Source organism: Xyrauchen texanus, chromosome 7, assembly GCF_025860055.1.
Source record: "Xyrauchen texanus isolate HMW12.3.18 chromosome 7, RBS_HiC_50CHRs, whole genome shotgun sequence".
Taxonomy (NCBI): domain Eukaryota; kingdom Metazoa; phylum Chordata; class Actinopteri; order Cypriniformes; family Catostomidae; genus Xyrauchen; species Xyrauchen texanus.
Window position 1 is genome coordinate 50713177 of NC_068282.1, and position 17500 is coordinate 50730676.

The 17500-nt window shown below is 42.6% G+C and overlaps 1 protein-coding gene and 2 long non-coding RNA genes across 6 annotated transcripts in view; 2 read left to right on the forward strand and 1 right to left on the reverse strand.

Moving 5' to 3' along the window:
• The window catches only part of LOC127646304 (transmembrane protease serine 6), a 27444-nt gene extending 23849 nt beyond the window's left edge, over positions 1 to 3595 (forward strand). For both annotated transcript variants that reach the window (XM_052129839.1, XM_052129838.1), the window contains 4 exons: positions 20 to 188; positions 304 to 575; positions 2927 to 3063; positions 3162 to 3595. In XM_052129839.1, the coding sequence (XP_051985799.1) occupies positions 20 to 188; positions 304 to 575; positions 2927 to 3063; positions 3162 to 3320 (737 nt within the window). In that variant the 3' untranslated portion in view covers positions 3321 to 3595. The remainder of the gene's footprint in view (positions 1 to 19; positions 189 to 303; positions 576 to 2926; positions 3064 to 3161) is intronic.
• Positions 1 to 17500, reverse strand: part of LOC127646350 (uncharacterized) — a 136369-nt gene that overhangs the window by 41277 nt on the left and 77592 nt on the right. Inside the window, exon 1 of one of the 2 annotated variants that reach the window (XR_007970917.1) lies at positions 12627 to 12944. The exons of the other annotated variant lie outside the window; for it this stretch is intronic. This is a non-coding gene — a long non-coding RNA (uncharacterized LOC127646350). Of the gene's footprint in view, positions 1 to 12626; positions 12945 to 17500 lie in introns of those variants that run through there. 2 annotated transcript variants of the gene reach the window in all.
• LOC127646352 (uncharacterized) lies at positions 5824 to 9124 on the forward strand. Of its 2 annotated transcripts, none has more exons than XR_007970920.1 (3): positions 5824 to 5906; positions 7421 to 7586; positions 8506 to 9124. It is a non-coding gene; the product is annotated as an uncharacterized LOC127646352 (long non-coding RNA). The 2 variants fall into 2 exon arrangements; XR_007970919.1 differs by lacking the exon at positions 5824 to 5906 and adding an exon at positions 7169 to 7328.

The following is a 17500-nucleotide window of genomic DNA, read 5'->3' on the forward strand; positions in this document are numbered from 1 at the left end:
AAGCGTGTTGTTTGTGCAGACTGTGGACTGCGGCCATTCAGCAGTCGTGTGGTGGGCGGGGCCGATGCAGTGGAGGGGGAGTGGCCATGGCAGGCCAGCCTGCAGCTCAGTGGGCGTCACATATGTGGAGGGGCGTTAGTCTCCGCCCAGTGGGTGGTTTCTGCAGCTCACTGCTTCTATGATGACAGGTGAAGAACCATTTTCGATGTCTTTTAAAGCAGACTTGACTCACGATTGATTCCAATCGAGTTCGAAATGTTGGGGCGCCTATGATGCTTAAAATGCTTCTGTCTCTTTCTTCAGACTGTTCTCCCCATCCGTTTGGACCGTGTATCTGGGTAAACTGCATCTCCAGGGCAACAGTCAGTCGGAAGAGGCGGTTCGTGTGTCACACATTCACCTGCATCATTACTATGACGATGAGACGCATGATTATGACGTGGCGCTGCTGCGGCTGGTGCGGCCCGTGTGGGTTGGAACGTTAGCGCATCCGGTCTGTCTGCCGCCCCCAACGCACCAGCTGGAGCCCGACCTGCTGTGCTGGGTGACGGGCTGGGGAGCGCTGAGAGAGGGAGGTGAACACAAACACACAAATGCACACTCAAGTTTACCTCATGATCTAAATAGAGATTTCCCTTCTCACAGATGACTTCTGTTGTTCTTCAGTTATAATTAATAGTTAATTACATGTTAATTCGGTGTGATTTGTCCTAACTTTGCAAGCATAGCATTCTGGTTCTGTTCACCCTTATTTTATTCCACTAGATGTCATCGAGCAAAAATCTTTTAAAAATAACAGCAAACATATTTATTTCTCTAACACATTCCATCACAATATACAGATCTGAACTGTAGGTGGCGCTCTAACACATTTGCCCGTCCATAGACATTCAGTCTAATGTTCAGTTCAAGCGTCGCCCTCATTATATATCTGGGCCTCTGAGTGGACTACAAGCTCAATCATATCATCCTGACATTTGATATATGATTTCTCTATTTAAGTGCTACTTGATAAACTTTTATATTCATATACTGTAACACAGTTAAAGGATGGGCAAGGAGGAGGCGAGAACCGGCTTGTCAACATAAATGATAATTTAATTAAACTCAAAACACACAAACATCTATACACATGACACATGACGGACATGCCAGTAATTCTCTCTCTCTCGAACCATCGTCACCGGCCGCCTTTATCCCTCGATATTCCGACCCGGCCCTGCCCCTCCGCTCCACACTCCTCCCGGCGTTATCTCAGGCCGGGGTGCCACCGGCATGACGTACACCCCCCCTAGCCCTGGGGCGGGGTGTATCTTGCGTCCCGCGTGGTCATCCCCGCCTTCCTCGCCCTGGGAGGAGACAGGAGGGGAAGAAAACAACAACAAAAAAATAGGCGAGGGAAAAGGCCAACACGGTGCAAAAGGGAGAGAGAGAAGAGAGAGAGAAGAAGGTCACTCACCGGTTCTCTGATGTACCGTCACGTGGTCCTCCAACACTCCTCCACACTCAGGCGGACGACAGCCGCTCCAACCCCGGGCGAACCAGAGTCAAACCTCCGACCCCCAGTGGGCAGAACGCCCCTCTGCTTTTCTGGCAGCAAATGGGGACACTCCTCCGCCCCTGGCAGCGGCCCTACCGCTCCGGACGGTCGGAGAGTTTCTTCCCTCCTCCCCTCACGGACGGCGGTCTCCCTCGACACCTCCGTGTCTCTGGGGACGGCAGGGCACTCCTCCGCCCCCGGCAGCGGCTCCCTCACTCCAGGCGATCGGGGTATCCAGTCCACACTTGCTCCTCGGATGACGGCCATTCCCCGCATTCGGGCGGTCGGGCTACTCCATCACCCAGCAGATGGCAGCGGCGCTCCCCTGGGTGGACGGCAATGTTGAGGACTCTGCGACGGGCATCCCTCCTCCCTCCCGGGCTTCGGCACCAATGTAACACAGTTAAAGGATGGGCAAGGAGGAGGCGAGAACCGGCTTGTCAATATACTGTAAATCATCATTTTAATGAAAACTCAAAACCAAAAGCACAAACACACAAACATAAACACACACATGACGGACATGCCCATAATTCTCTCTCTCTCGAACCATCGTCACCGGCCGCCTTTATGCCTCGCGCGCCTCATCAGACCGATTGGGGACCGGGCGCACGATATTCCGGCCCGGCCCCGCCCCCCTCCGCTCCACATATACATTTGTCTTCCCCATTAGCTCAAGATAAAAAAAAATAATCAAGTGAAAATATCCCCGAGGAACAGATAGGAGAGTTATAGGACGCTCCCTTGCTCCCTATTTAGTGCATGACTTAACCTCCAGTGTGGAATTATTTTGATTATTTTTGATTTAATTGTTTATTTGGGGCCTTTTCTGCAAATATTGAAACATGCAATTAATTCAGATTAATTAATATGCAACTCATGTAATTAATTAGATTTTAATTGATTGACAGCCCTAATAATTAAGCTAAATATAACCACTACATGCTAACCCAACCCTTAAAAACAACAATCTTCATTGTGTGAGGTTAAAGCCTGTTTATGGGTCATTGTGTTTTTTAGGGTGTTTATACTAATTCAGGAAATGTGTTGCAAAGCTTCTGCTACAGAGCAAAGACACACTTATAAACGGATAGTTCTAGCTCTCAATTCTGATTGGATGAGCTGTGTTCAAAGCCGTTGTGACCTGTAGACAGGGTCCATCAGCAAGCGCTTGGCTTTGTTGAGGATGCCAGGAAGAAATAATTCAATTGAATAATTTCTCTGTCATAGGGAGAATTATGTACTTTACAAAACTAGATGGTAAGAAATATTTATGGCCAGTGAATCGTCTTACCGTTGACACGCGATGATGCAAAAAGCCCATTTTGGACATTGAAGATTGAAGATGTCTTTCTTGCTTTGTCTTCTTCTCTGGCTCTCTGTCAGGAGCGGTGAGTGAGGTTCTACAGAAAGTAGACGTGCGATTGGTCAGTGAAGATGCTTGTGTCCGTTCCTATGGTTACACGATCACTCCCAGAATGATTTGCGCTGGCTATCGTAGTGGAGGCAAGGACGCCTGTCAGGTGACACGTCATTATCATATGAACATTACTTTCAGTAACTGTGAGGATCTCTTTACTCCACAGAGTGCTGAAGTGAAAACCGTGTGTTTCTCCATCAGGGGGATTCTGGAGGTCCGTTGGTGTGCCAGGAGCCGTCGGGACGCTGGTTTCTCGCAGGTGTGGTGAGTTGGGGCCGAGGCTGCGGACGGGCCGATTATTATGGAGTTTACACGCGGATCACCAAACTCACGAGCTGGATCAAACGCCTCATCTCCTGAGGGACGTCAGAACGGAAGACATTCAGAATGGAAGGTTGGTTTGGGAAAACCTCCAGGATGAGAGTTGTGTTAGAGAAACACTGATGATGGCAAACACCGTGTCCGTCTGCTGGAAGAGACGTGTTGTTGTGTGTGTGTGTGTGTGTGTGTACTATATCAGTGTAAATGTCAGTCATGTCTGTGTGTGTTGAAATGCAGTCAGTCTATTTCCACACACTATTCAACTTTTGTTGCAATGATACTAAATTAGGCATGTGAAATAAAACGGCTTTTATTAGGAGACTGATGTGACTGGAGTCTTTTTATATGGAAGTAGTTTCCATTCCCTCAGGATGAACTGAGGAATAAAACACTGTTGTGTGAGGATTTTGAGGTCCTCATTAGAGATGCACGATGCCACTGAAGATTTAAATGTCACTATACTGACACCCATTATTGTTTGATCGTAATCTTGACCAGCCGTTTGTGAGATTTCGGTCGTTCCTCATTCAAGCAGATTGGAGCTGCACTGGCATGACTGGCGTTCCACTCATGCCCAAAAGTGGACTCAGCTCACTAGAAGACATTGATATAACCAAACTACTCATGCAGGCAGGGGCGGAGCCAGGAGTTTTTCAAAGGGGCACGCGATCAGTCTGTGGTGGCACAGAAATGTTTTTATATTGTCGGACTGTTGAGTGGATACAATGACACCCGGGACGGAGAGGTCTGGCGACCTTGGTGTGCGCACATGTTAAGTTTGTACATTTGTACAGAGATGATATCATCTCTAAAGAACTAAATTATGTCAAAAATGACCAAATTAATGACTAAAACAGCAATTGCCAATGGGGTGGCCAGGCTTCGGTCCATGGTGGGTACGGCACCCCCCCCCCAGCTCCGCCACTGCATGCAGGTTTTTCCAGTATGTTCTTTGCTCGTTATGGGAATTTTCCGTGTGTACGGAATACCCAAATGACCAACGCACATCAGCTAAAGGTGTAGTTACAACAAATGGTGTCATTCCTATGTTCCTTGTTCCATGAAACCTTTTGAAAAGTTCTTAATGTGTGTTAACAGAATATTGAACTGGGGAATTTAGGACCCCGGGAACATAGATACGCTCCCCAACAAAGGACATAATGTGGCGCTGGTCATGTGATGCTGTATCGATGAGACTCATGTATTGTTTACTGGCAGTTATTTCTATAATTGCAACAGAACTGTGCAATGTGATCAATGTTTAAGTGAGCACGTTGTAAATAAACGGGTTACAACATAAGAATCGGAAACCCCTCCGCAATGTCCACACTAATAAGTTTACTAAGGTTACTTTCGCTACGTTTGGCCTTCCGTGCACACTGTCCAGCGAAAGCGGACCTTTTCAAAAACGCTCATCCAAGTGGATACATTTGAAAACACTGTGTGTGTGTTTTAGTGTGGAGAGGAAAACGGAGATATTAGAAAATGAGGACTTATTTGTTGTCATGTGACGCAGTCATGAGATCCATTCAACCAAAAACAATCAAGATGGCGGCCCATTGTAGTGGAGTTGTTGATATATCCACGTTGATAGCGTTGTTTAAGATAAACGTTCCTTTGCACCACCTTCACATTGCGTTCCTTTAAAGGCGAAGAGAAGTTTACTCGGCGGTGGAACATGACGAAGGGTCATGCTTCTTTTGTGCATATGTAACGTGATTTTAGCGTTTTCAGATGTTTCGTGTGGACGAGCAACTTTTGTACAATGTTTCGAAACAGATGTGTAGATGGAAAACGTTTCGAGAATGAAAAACACAAAGATTTGTTAAAGAAGAAAACTTTTCATTCAATACTCAAAAATGTGACAGACATTAAAACCGTAGCAGAGGTCCACAAAACCCAGGAATCAGACACGGCACCAGTATTAACTTGGAAATCTATACAAACGCTGCTTATTACTGTTCAACCTCATGAGACTCTGCGTCCACATACGGGGCTTCAGTGTACACACGGTATCATTTAAATGAAACTGACTGAATACAGTTCACAACACTCTAAACGGGTTGAACAGGGTTAAGAGTCACATGACACAACAACATGACGGCGATTTCCTTGACGTGACTCTACGGACGCAGCAACAACAAAAGTGCCTCTGGTAAGAAATCTGTACGGTTTTTAATTGAAGCCTGTTTGGTTAGAGTACAGTCTCTAGTTTCACGCATCAGCACACTGATAAACACAATGTCCACATACGGGAATTTTGGGACTTTATTCACAAAAAAGTTGAAACCACATGAATGACTTTCAACATTAACACATTTATCTTCATTTTAATAAACATTTTGTTTTATTTTATTGTGTTATCGCTGTACAATACGGTTCTGTTCATTAACATAAATAAATGCATTCCTATATTTACAGTACATTATCACAATGAGAGTCAATGTGTTCATCCAAACACTGATAAATGTGTCTTTCAGAGGCTTTATATAGAGATATATATACTGTTCTGAGACCAGTGCAGACAGACAGCACACTGGAGGTTAAGTCATGCACTAAATAGGGAGCATCCTATATCTCTCTATAACTGTTCTGAGACCAGTGCAGACAGACAGCACACTGGAGGTTAAGTCATGCACTAAATAGGGAGCAAGGGAGCATCCTATAGCTCTCCTATAACTGTTCTGAGACCAGTGCAGACAGACAGCACACTGGAGGTTAAGTCATGCACTAAATAGGGAGCGTCCTATAGCTCTCCTATAACTGTTCTGAGACCAGTGCAGACAGACAGCACACTGGAGGTTAAGTCATGCACTAAATAGGGAGCAAGGGAGCATCCTATAGCTCTCCTATAACTGTTCTGAGACCAGTGCAGACAGACAGCACAATGGAGGTTAAGTCATTCACTAAATAGGGAGCAAGGGAGCATCCTATAGCTCTCCTGTAACTGTTCTGAGACCAGTGCAGACAGACAGCACACTGGAGGTTAAGTCATGCACTAAATAGGGAGCGTCCTATAGCTCTCCTATAACTGTTCTGAGACCAGTGCAGACAGACAGCACACTGGAGGTTAAGTCATGCACTAAATAGGGAGCAAGGGAGCATCCTATAGCTCTCCTATAACTGTTCTGAGACCAGTGCAGACAGACAGCACACTGGAGGTTAAGTCATGCACTAAATAGGGAGCGTCCTATAGCTCTCCTATAACTGTTCTGAGACCAGTGCAGACAGACAGCACACTGGAGGTTAAGTCATGCACTAAATAGGGAGCAAGGGAGCATCCTATAGCTCTCCTATAACTGTTCTGAGACCAGTGCAGACAGACAGCACAATGGAGGTTAAGTCATTCACTAAATAGGGAGCAAGGGAGCATCCTATAGCTCTCCTGTAACTGTTCTGAGACCAGTGCAGACAGACAGCACACTGGAGGTTAAGTCATGCACTAAATAGGGAGCGTCCTATAGCTCTCCTATAACTGTTCTGAGACCAGTGCAGACAGACAGCACACTGGAGGTTAAGTCATGCACTAAATAGGGAGCAAGGGAGCATCCTATAGCTCTCCTATAACTGTTCTGAGACCAGTGCAGACAGACAGCACACTGGAGGTTAAGTCATGCACTAAATAGGGAGCAAGGGAGCGTCCTATAACTCTCCTATAACTGTTCTGAGACCAGTGCAGACAGACAGCACACTGGAGGGTAAGTCATGCACTAAATAGGGAGCAAGGGAGCATCCTATAGCTCTCCTATAACTGTTCTGAGACCAGTGCAGACAGACAGCACACTGGAGGTTAAGTCATGCACTAAATAGTGAGCAAGGGAGCATCCTATAGCTCTCCTATAACTGTTCTGAGACCAGTGCAGACAGACAGCACACTGGAGGTTAAGTCATGCACTAAATAGGGAGCATCCTATATCTCTCTATAACTGTTCTGAGACCAGTGCAGACAGACAGCACACTGGAGGTTAAGTCATGCACTAAATAGGGAGCATCCTATATCTCTCTATAACTGTTCTGAGACCAGTGCAGACAGACAGCACACTGGAGGTTAAGTCATGCACTAAATAGGGAGCAAGGGAGCATCCTATAGCTCTCCTATAACTGTTCTGAGACCAGTGCAGACAGACAGCACACTGGAGGTTAAGTCATGCACTAAATAGGGAGCATCCTATATCTCTCTATAACTGTTCTGAGACCAGTGCAGACAGACAGCACACTGGAGGTTAAGTCATGCACTAAATAGGGAGCATCCTATATCTCTCTATAACTGTTCTGAGACCAGTGCAGACAGACAGCACACTGGAGGTTAAGTCATGCACTAAATAGGGAGCAAGGGAGCATCCTATAACTCTCCTATAACTGTTCTGAGACCAGTGCAGACAGACAGCACACTGGACGTTAAGTCATGCACTAAACAGGGAGCAAGGGAGCATCCTATAGCTCTCTTATAACTGTTCTGAGACCAGTGCAGACAGACAGCACACTGGAGGTTAAGTCATGCACTAAATAGGGAGCAAGGGAGCATCCTATAGCTCTCCTATAACTGTTCTGAGACCAGTGCAGACAGACAGCACACTGGAGGTTAAGTCATGCACTAAATAGGGAGCAAGGGAGCATCCTATAGCTCTCCTATAACTGTTCTGAGACCAGTGCAGACAGACAGCACACTGGAGGTTAAGTCATGCACTAAATAGGGAGCAAGGGAGCGTCCTATAACTCTCCTATAACTGTTCTGAGACCAGTGCAGACAGACAGCACACTGGAGGTTAAGTCATGCACTAAATAGGGAGCAAGGGAGCATCCTATAGCTCTCCTATAACTGTTCTGAGACCAGTGCAGACAGACAGCACACTGGAGGTTAAGTCATGCACTAAATAGGGAGCAAGGGAGCGTCCTATAACTCTCCTATAACTGTTCTGAGACCAGTGCAGACACACAGCACACTGGAGGTTAAGTCATGCACTAAATAGGGAGCAAGGGAGCATCCTATAGCTCTCCTATAACTGTTCTGAGACCAGTGCAGACAGACAGCACACTGGAGGTTAAGTCATGCACTAAATAGGGAGCAATGGAGCATCCTATAGCTCTCCTATAACTGTTCTGAGACCAGTGCAGACACACAGCACACTGGAGGTTAAGTCATGCACTAAATAGGGAGCAAGGGAGCATCCTATATCTCTCTATAACTGTTCTGAGACCAGTGCAGACAGACAGCACACTGGAGGTTAAGTCATGCACTAAATAGGGAGCATCCTATATCTCTCTATAACTGTTCTGAGACCAGTGCAGACAGACAGCACACTGGAGGTTAAGTCATGCACTAAATAGGGAGCAAGGGAGCGTCCTATAGCTCTCCTATAACTGTTCTGAGACCAGTGCAGACAGACAGCACACTGGAGGTTAAGTCATGCACTAAATAGGGACCAAGGGAGCATCCTATAGCTCTCCTATAACTGTTCTGAGACCAGTGCAGACAGACAGCACACTGGAGGTTAAGTCATGCACTAAATAGGGAGCAAGGGAGCATCCTATAGCTCTCCTATAACTGTTCTGAGACCAGTGCAGACAGACAGCACACTGGAGGTTAAGTCATGCACTAAATAGGGAGCAAGGGAGCATCCTATAGCTCTCCTATAACTGTTCTGAGACCAGTGCAGACAGACAGCACACTGGAGGTTAAGTCATGCACTAAATAGGGAGCAAGGGAGCATCCTATAGCTCTCTATAACTGTTCTGAGACCAGTGCAGACAGACAGCACACTGGAGGTTAAGTCATGCACTAAATAGGGAGCAAGGGAGCATCCTATAGCTCTCTATAACTGTTCTGAGACCAGTGCAGACAGACAGCACACTGGAGGTTAAGTCATGCACTAAATAGGGAGCATCCTATGTCTCTCTATAACTGTTCTGAGACCAGTGCAGACAGACAGCACACTGGAGGTTAAGTCATGCAATAAAGAGGGAGCAAGGGAGCATCCTATAGCTCTCTATAACTGTTCTGAGACCAGTGCAGACAGACAGCACACTGGAGGTTAAGTCATGCACTAAATAGGGAGCATCCTATATCTCTCTATAACTGTTCTGAGACCAGTGCAGACAGACAGCACACTGTAGGTTAAGTCATGCACTAAATAGGGAGCAAGGGAGCATCCTATAGCTCTCTATAACTGTTCTGAGACCAGTGCAGACAGACAGCACACTGGAGGTTAAGTCATGCACTAAATAGGGAGCAAGGGAGCATCCTATAGCTCTCCTATAACTGTTCTGAGACCAGTGCAGACAGACAGCACACTGGAGGTTAAGTCATGCACTAAATAGGGAGCAAGGGAGCATCCTATAGCTCTCCTATAACTGTTCTGAGACCAGTGCAGACAGACAGCACAATGGAGGTTAAGTCATGCACTAAATAGGGAGCAAGGGAGCATCCTATAGCTCTCCTATAACTGTTCTGAGACCAGTGCAGACAGACAGCACAATGGAGGTTAAGTCATGCACTAAATAGGGAGCAAGGGAGCATCCTATAGCTCTCCTATAACTGTTCTGAGACCAGTGCAGACAGACAGCACACTGGAGGTTAAGTCATGCACTAAATAGGGAGCAAGGGAGCATCCTATAGCTCTCCTATAACTGTTCTGAGACCAGTGCAGACAGACAGCACACTGGAGGTTAAGTCGTGCACTAAATAGGGAGCAAGGGAGCATCCTATAGCTCTCCTATAACTGTTCTGAGACCAGTGCAGACAGACAGCACACTGGAGGTTAAGTCATGCACTAAATAGGGAGCAAGGGAGCATCCTATAGCTCTCCTATAACTGTTCTGAGACCAGTGCAGACAGACAGCACAATGGAGGTTAAGTCATTCACTAAATAGGGAGCGAGTTAGCATCCTATAGCTCTCCTATAACTGTTCTGAGACCAGTGCAGACAGACAGCACACTGGAGGTTAAGTCATGCACTAAATAGGGAGCGAGGGAGCATCCTATAGCTCTCCTATAACTGTTCTGAGACCAGTGCAGACAGACAGCACACTGGAGGTTAAGTCATGCACTAAATAGGGAGCAAGGGAGCATCCTATAGCTCTCCTATAACTGTTCTGAGACCAGTGCAGACAGACAGCACACTGGAGGTTAAGTCATGCACTAAATAGGGAGCAAGGGAGCATCCTATAGCTCTCCTATAACTGTTCTGAGACCAGTGCAGACAGACAGCACAATGGAGGTTAAGTCATTCACTAAATAGGGAGCAAGTTAGCATCCTATAGCTCGCCTATAACTGTTCTGAGACCAGTGCAGACAGACAGCACACTGGAGGTTAAGTCATTCACTAAATAGGGAGCAAGGTTTTATCTACACAGCCGTTAGTGTATCAGACTGAAATAGATGTGGTGATGATGTCACTTTCAGCTCGTGGCAAAAATGTCCCAACTACAAAAGAGCTGGAAACTTTTGTTTTTCAAACAGGTTTGATGTCAGCTGTACCAACCAATCGCTGCTTCACCAGTCCTGTCCTGTGTGAAATGTGAGTCTGATTTTGGTTTGAGCAGAGGAATGTGGGAGTTTTAGAGGTCAGAGAGAATTCAACTCGATGTGGTAACAACAAACAGACATAAACCAGAGAGAGAGAGAGAGAGCGAGAGAGAGAGAGAGACAGAGGGAGTGTGAGACAGAGAGAGAGAGAGAGAGAGAGAGAGTGTGACAAAAACAATGCAAAATGAAAATAATAAAGTAACCACTATGAAACTAAGCATAAAATTGTATATTTAATATTTGAAAATAAATAGACTAGATATTTTCATGGAAAGGTAACCACATTTGTTCCTACTTCCTGTAATATATTACTGAAATAAGTGTCATGAGATATCTCTGTGACAGCTCTAGACTCAAAAATGTGTCTGTGGTCTCTGATGCTTTTGATCTGTCAATCATTTTATGCATTCTCATAGTTTTGTAGTTTCAGGGAACTATTAATGCCATGTTTATGCCATGTTGTTCATAACAGTTGCCAGGTGAGGGCGCTGTTTCACTGCTGTTGTTTTTAACAGCCGTTTCTTCTCGTGTTGGTCTCAATGAAGCTTATTTGGTGTCTTTGGAGGGCGGGGTTTTTGAAAGAGGGGGCGTGGCTAATCTAACAGGTCAGTCTCGTGGAAGTAGAGCGGATAAAATGGCTAACAGCACCATTAATTATAAAATTGTGCAGTTAATATTTGAAAATAAATAGACTTATTAACTTCTAACGCTGATGCCAAAGGTCAGTCATGCAATCAATCTCTACAGTATTTTGGTGCAAATTCATCTGTCACCTGGTAGAAGCTCGTCAAATTAGAGAGATGTCAACACGGACAGATTGTGTGGCATTAACTCAACCTCAAAACCAACAAATCTGCACAACGCTGCTAAAAAGAATGGCAAAAATAAATAAATTTATGTCAGTCAAACATACAAACTTAAACTACATATTCATACTTTTCAAAAAGGAAAATGTATATAAACATTTTCAGGAACACAAGATTTATGGCCATAAAACCTGTAATGATGGCATCGTAAACGAGTAAATTGTTAGCTTATTTTATGAAGTAATTGAATTGTTTTTAATGATCAGGTTTTTAGTGTATCGCATTTTTATGGAAACAATATATTCACAACTGAAGTTCTGATGAGCACATGACTTAATTCAGGATCACTTGTGTATTTACTGTCTGTGTAAATGTAAACATTTCTGTTGTTGATAGAGCTGATTAATAAATAAATAATCTATATGGACCATTCTAACTCAAGAGTAAAATTCCCCAAACACTTTGTCCGTATGTCCAGTATATTGTACCATATCTGAGGTTCACATCTAGTAAAGAATAGTATTTTATTTTATTTTATTTATTTTTTTTTACAGAAAACACAATATTTTAGTTTAAACCACCAAACAAAATATGTGTTCAGGAGTGACGATCCTTAAAGTGACACACTGATTATTTAGATCAGGGATGCCCAGTACGTCGATCGCGATCTACCAGTCGATTGCAAAGGCAATGCTGGTAGATCGCACAAAATTTAAATGTAAATTTTAATACAAATAAATATAATGTCTTTCCTTCTTTTAGTTTCTGTCTGACTTGCACTTGACCAGTAAATATTGACCAGGCCATGTTTTGTTTATTCAGTTGCCATGACAACTAGGTTTGCGCATATGCGCCTTCCAAGGACTTCTGAGAACAGCGCGCAAATTTCGCATAATGCGCAAACCTAGTTGTCATGGCAACTGAATAAACGGCGCGTATGCCCAAACCTAGTTATCATGGCAACTGAATAAACAAAACATCTCCTGGTCAATATTTAGGCGCGTATGCGCAAACCTAGTTGTCATGGCAACTGAATAAACAAAACATGGCCTGGTCAATATTTACTGGTAAATGCCCTGACTATTGTAATCTATTGTGCTGTAGGTGTTTTGGGTTTAGTGTTAAAACTGAATGATATCAACATTGAACATTATTATATATTTGTTTATTAATTACAAGATGAATTCCATGTAGGGATACATGCAGTAGTCCCAACAAGCATTTTCTTATTTTAACTGAAACTGTGTTTTTTTTTTATTGAGTTGCTCATTTAAAAGTAGATCATCACACAAAAGTGTGGACACCCCTGGTTTAGACTCTGGAGCACATCAAAACAATGGGATTTCACTTCAATTAATTCTCTCTCTTTTTTTTTTATGCATTCACAATTTTAAAAGTATTTTTTTTACTGTAACGCCAGCAGCGGTTATGCTCACAGCTGTGATATAGGATTCTTGCAGGATCATTACAGGACTGAATGATTGAACAGTCTCGTTCTTGAGTATTTGATTGGACAAAAAGATGATGTCATATAGTAAAGAGCTCGCTTGTGTGAAGATGTCTCCTAGAGGAGTTAAAGTCTGCGATAGTTCAACCACTTCTGAAGCCTTCATTAGACTCTTCGATTGCTAATAACTATAGACCAATCTCAAAACTACCTTTCATCTCAAAAACTATAGAGAAAGCAGTAGCGACGTAACCGTTGGAGGTAGTGAACAGAAAATCACAATTTGTTTCCTGTTGGTCAAAGAGGACATCTGTAGTGTCTGTTGGAGATGAGATTACTTTTGGTGTTCTGCAAGGATCCGTGTTAGGGCCAATGTAGTTTTCTCTATATGTGTTACCTCTTAGTTCTGTGATTCGAGAATACAACATTAATTTTCATTGCTATGCAGATGACCTGCAATTATATTTGCTGATGATCCGTCTAGTGTTCTTCAAGCGTGTACAGCAGATATAATAATAATGTCATTTTCAGCAGTTACATTCAGATTAAACAGAAGTTGTCATAATCTTTCATGCTATTAAACAGAATCAGATTGAGCCAGCACTTAATCAAGTAGTCCCAAATATCCACTTTGATACTAATTACATTTGAATATCACGACAGGAAGTCAGTTCAGTCTAGTTTTGACCAATTAAAGGAACATTTCCAAGGACATGTTTTGAGTTTTAGGGACACAGAGAAGCTTATTCATGCTTTTAATTAAGCTCGCCTTGATTATTGTAATGTCCTGTTTTCAACTTTAAATCAACACACGTTAGCACGACTACAATCAGTGCAAATGTCTTTTAATCATATTACTCCAGTTTGACCTTCTTTGCATTGTTACAATTCATATTAGAGTGTATTTTAAGATTGTATTAATTACATTGAAGGCATTACATGTGTTATTTAGCAGAACTTATGAAACAGTTCGACCTCATACATCTTCTGGTCATGAACGGTTTGCTGTTCCAACATCCAGATGCAAAACTAAAGATGATAGTGTGCTTGAAGTGAACGCCCCTCGATTATAGAACAGCTGCCCTGTGATATTAGATCTGCTGAATCTGTGTCTGTTTTTAAGTCTTGTGTGAAAAATTATTTGTATAAACTTGCTTTTACTACTTTGTAATTGTTATATATATATATATATTGTACCTGTGTTTACTGAGTATTTTGTGAAGCACTTTGTGCTAAATTGCTAAAAGGTTCTATATAAATAAAGTTATTATTATTATTATCAATATTTCTGGTCCGTTTCTCCATTAAGAGAAAAACTTTACATTTGAAATGTTTATCTACTTGAATATAAATGACCTCAGAGCAACAGGCAATAAACTTCATGAGCTGTTTGCACACTCATTTTCCCTGCATAAAAATCCTACTTTGACATGTTGATTCTTGTTGAGAACCACGTCCAAAGATCTCCTGAAATAGTGACAAGAAAACAGAGTATTAAAAAGAGAGAGAGGATGAATTACAGAGACTGAGTGAGACAGGAAGAGAATATAATGTTGGGTTTCCTTAGGGAAACTCCTACAAATGTAAAACAGAGAATGTGCAAATATAGCTGCAAGATTTGTAGTATCCTGTAGAAACCTGCGGGACAACCAGAACTAAAATAAATAACAATACATGATGTATTGATGACCCCTGACCCCAATCCCCTACCCCTGTTTCCAACCCTATATAATGTTGCATTAATGATGAATGTTATCTCTTTATAGTTATTATTGTTCTCATGTTCTTGTTCAGTTCATGTTCTGTTTTTCTATGTAATTGCTTTGGCAATACAAAATGTCTTTGTCATGCCAATAAAGCTCGTTGAATTGAATTAAGAGAGAGAGAGAGAGAGAGAGAGAGAGAGACTTTTGAAATTTAAGGTCTCTTTTATTAATTCAATACAAACCAGAGACCTATATATTTATGAGAACAAAAATACAAATATCTCATCATAAAAAACTTTTCATTTACATGATTATTAACTAAATAAATAAAATGAATAAACAAAATAGAAATAGAATAGAAAAATGAAAAATACAGTTCCATAATACAATTTATCAATAAAATAAAAACATCACCTCAGATATTTAGTTTAAAACCCTCATCATCAGGTTCACATAAAAAAAATCATCAAAACCCCAAACATAGAAAAAATTATTCACATCTTTTACAACTTTATAAATAGCATATTCTATAGTTAACCTTCTTTATAAAACCCTTCAGCATCAGTACAGGAACATCCCCTCCTCTTCCTTCTACTTTATTCTTCCTTGTGCACCCTATCGCTAACTTTGCAACACCATATAAAAAGTTAAAACCACGTTACGTTTGTTTTTCACACAGTACTTTGGACCAAAAATAAATAATGCTAGATTAAAACTACCTGTGAACTGTAAACCCCAAGTTTTCACTAAATCTAAAATCCAAATTAGACGAGGAAACTCAATAAAAACATGAAACTCCACAAATGGACAACCCTCCTCATATGAAGGATTCAGGCATGCTAAGTGTCTATTTGTGACTAATATCCCATGTACAGTTCTCCACTGAAGATCTCCAACCTTCCTTTCAATGGGTCTTTTGTACAGGGCTCTCCAGCTGCCTTTTGGGGAAGAGCCTGGATCCAGCATCTCTATCCATCTTGTGTTTACGAAACACATCCTTGAGACATTGATTGTTGATAGACTTGACACTTTTTTACTCAAGTCGCTGAGAGATTGTAGTTTAGGGATGTCCATGGACAGCAATTTTCCAGCATCCTCTTGCCAGCCCTCTTTATTCAAAGATACTCAAAGTTCAGGAAATTGAGGTTCCCAACGGGTGTGTCATTCAGAAAGTATTTTACAGGAGCAGGAAGACCAACCTAAAACCCGCCTTCTCTACCAATTCCTCGGGCGTCCGGCATCTCGAGTCCTTTCTCAGATTACCTATCTTGGAGAAGACTGCTTCCATCAATGCAGTTCTGATGGTAGTTGAGCGCAGCATCTCAGTGGTGATGGGTGGGTTGAAAAACAAAGGCTCTTCAAACAGCCAATGGGTGGGTCCCATTCCCTCGAAAAAGAGTGGGTCTGCCATGCTTGTAGAATGATCTGACAGAACGCTGTCCTTCCAAGTCCATTCTCTCTCGATGCAGGGTAAAAAGTTGTTTGTCTAGACCCATTCTCCCGGCTTTGTGTAACAGTGCACGTGCCACATCATCCACTGGTGATGTTGATGGTATAGAAGGCTCTGCACTGCTTGTAGATGAAAGACAGCCAACCTAGTGAAGATGTCAATCAACCCTTGTCCTCCTTCATGAACTGGAAGGCAAAGAACTGCAGCTCCCAGCCAGTGCTGTCCTGACCAAAAAAAGTCCACAATAGTCCTTTGAATTTCATCTATCAGAGGCCTTGGTGGGTCTAGAATCATGCCAGAGCATTGAAACGATGAGGTTGTTTACTACCAGGACTCTTCCCCTATAGCTGGGGTAGTAGCCATGTCTATTTAAGCAGCTTGGCATGCGCTCAATCAGGCCCTCCCAGTTTTTCATTTTGTATTTAGTTTTACCAAGGTATACTCGAAGGAATTTCAAACCTGTCTTTCCCCACTGAATCTTTTCTGGGAGTTCAGGTATGTTGCTCCCTTTAGAGCATACCACAGTGCCTCTGTTTTCTGCCAATTTTTCTGCCAGTTTTCTGGATTATCACAGTGATGCACAGTGATCAGCGTAGGCCAAAAGCTTAATGGCTTCAGCTCTCATACTCCCTCTAATAAACATCCCTGTAAAATGTTTCCTCCGTCAACAAAGCAGGGGTTCTATCGCTAGACTGTATAGTTGACCAGACATTGGACAACCTTGTCTGATCCCACTCTTCATTTCAATTGGGACACTAAGCATTCCTCCAACTTTAACCATGCACATTGCATCTGTGTATAAAAGTTTGACCTATGATTTAAATATAGCTGCCAAACCCATAACACTCCAGTGCTTTAAATAAATACAGATGATCCACATGGTCAAAAGCTTTCTCCTGGTCAAGTTAAAGCAGTCCCACATCAACACTGTACACTTCACTATAGTCTAAAATGTCCTGTATTAAAAACAAATGATCATATATAGATTTTTAGGCATACGGTACAATTGGTTTTTGTGTATTAACACATCAAGAACCTCTTTAAGTCTGTTTGCTAAAACCTTGGACAGAATCTTATAATCAGAACATAAAACAGTAACTGGTCTCCAGTTTTAAGCAAACACAGGTCTCCTTTTTTGGGGAGTAAGGAGAGAACAGTGCATTGACAGCTATTTGGAAGTATTTTAGCTTTAAAACATTCTTGTAAAACTTCATAAAAATCTTTGCTTAAAGTTTTCCAAAATGTTTTGTAGAATTCGATGGGTAGTCCATCGACTCCTGGTGCT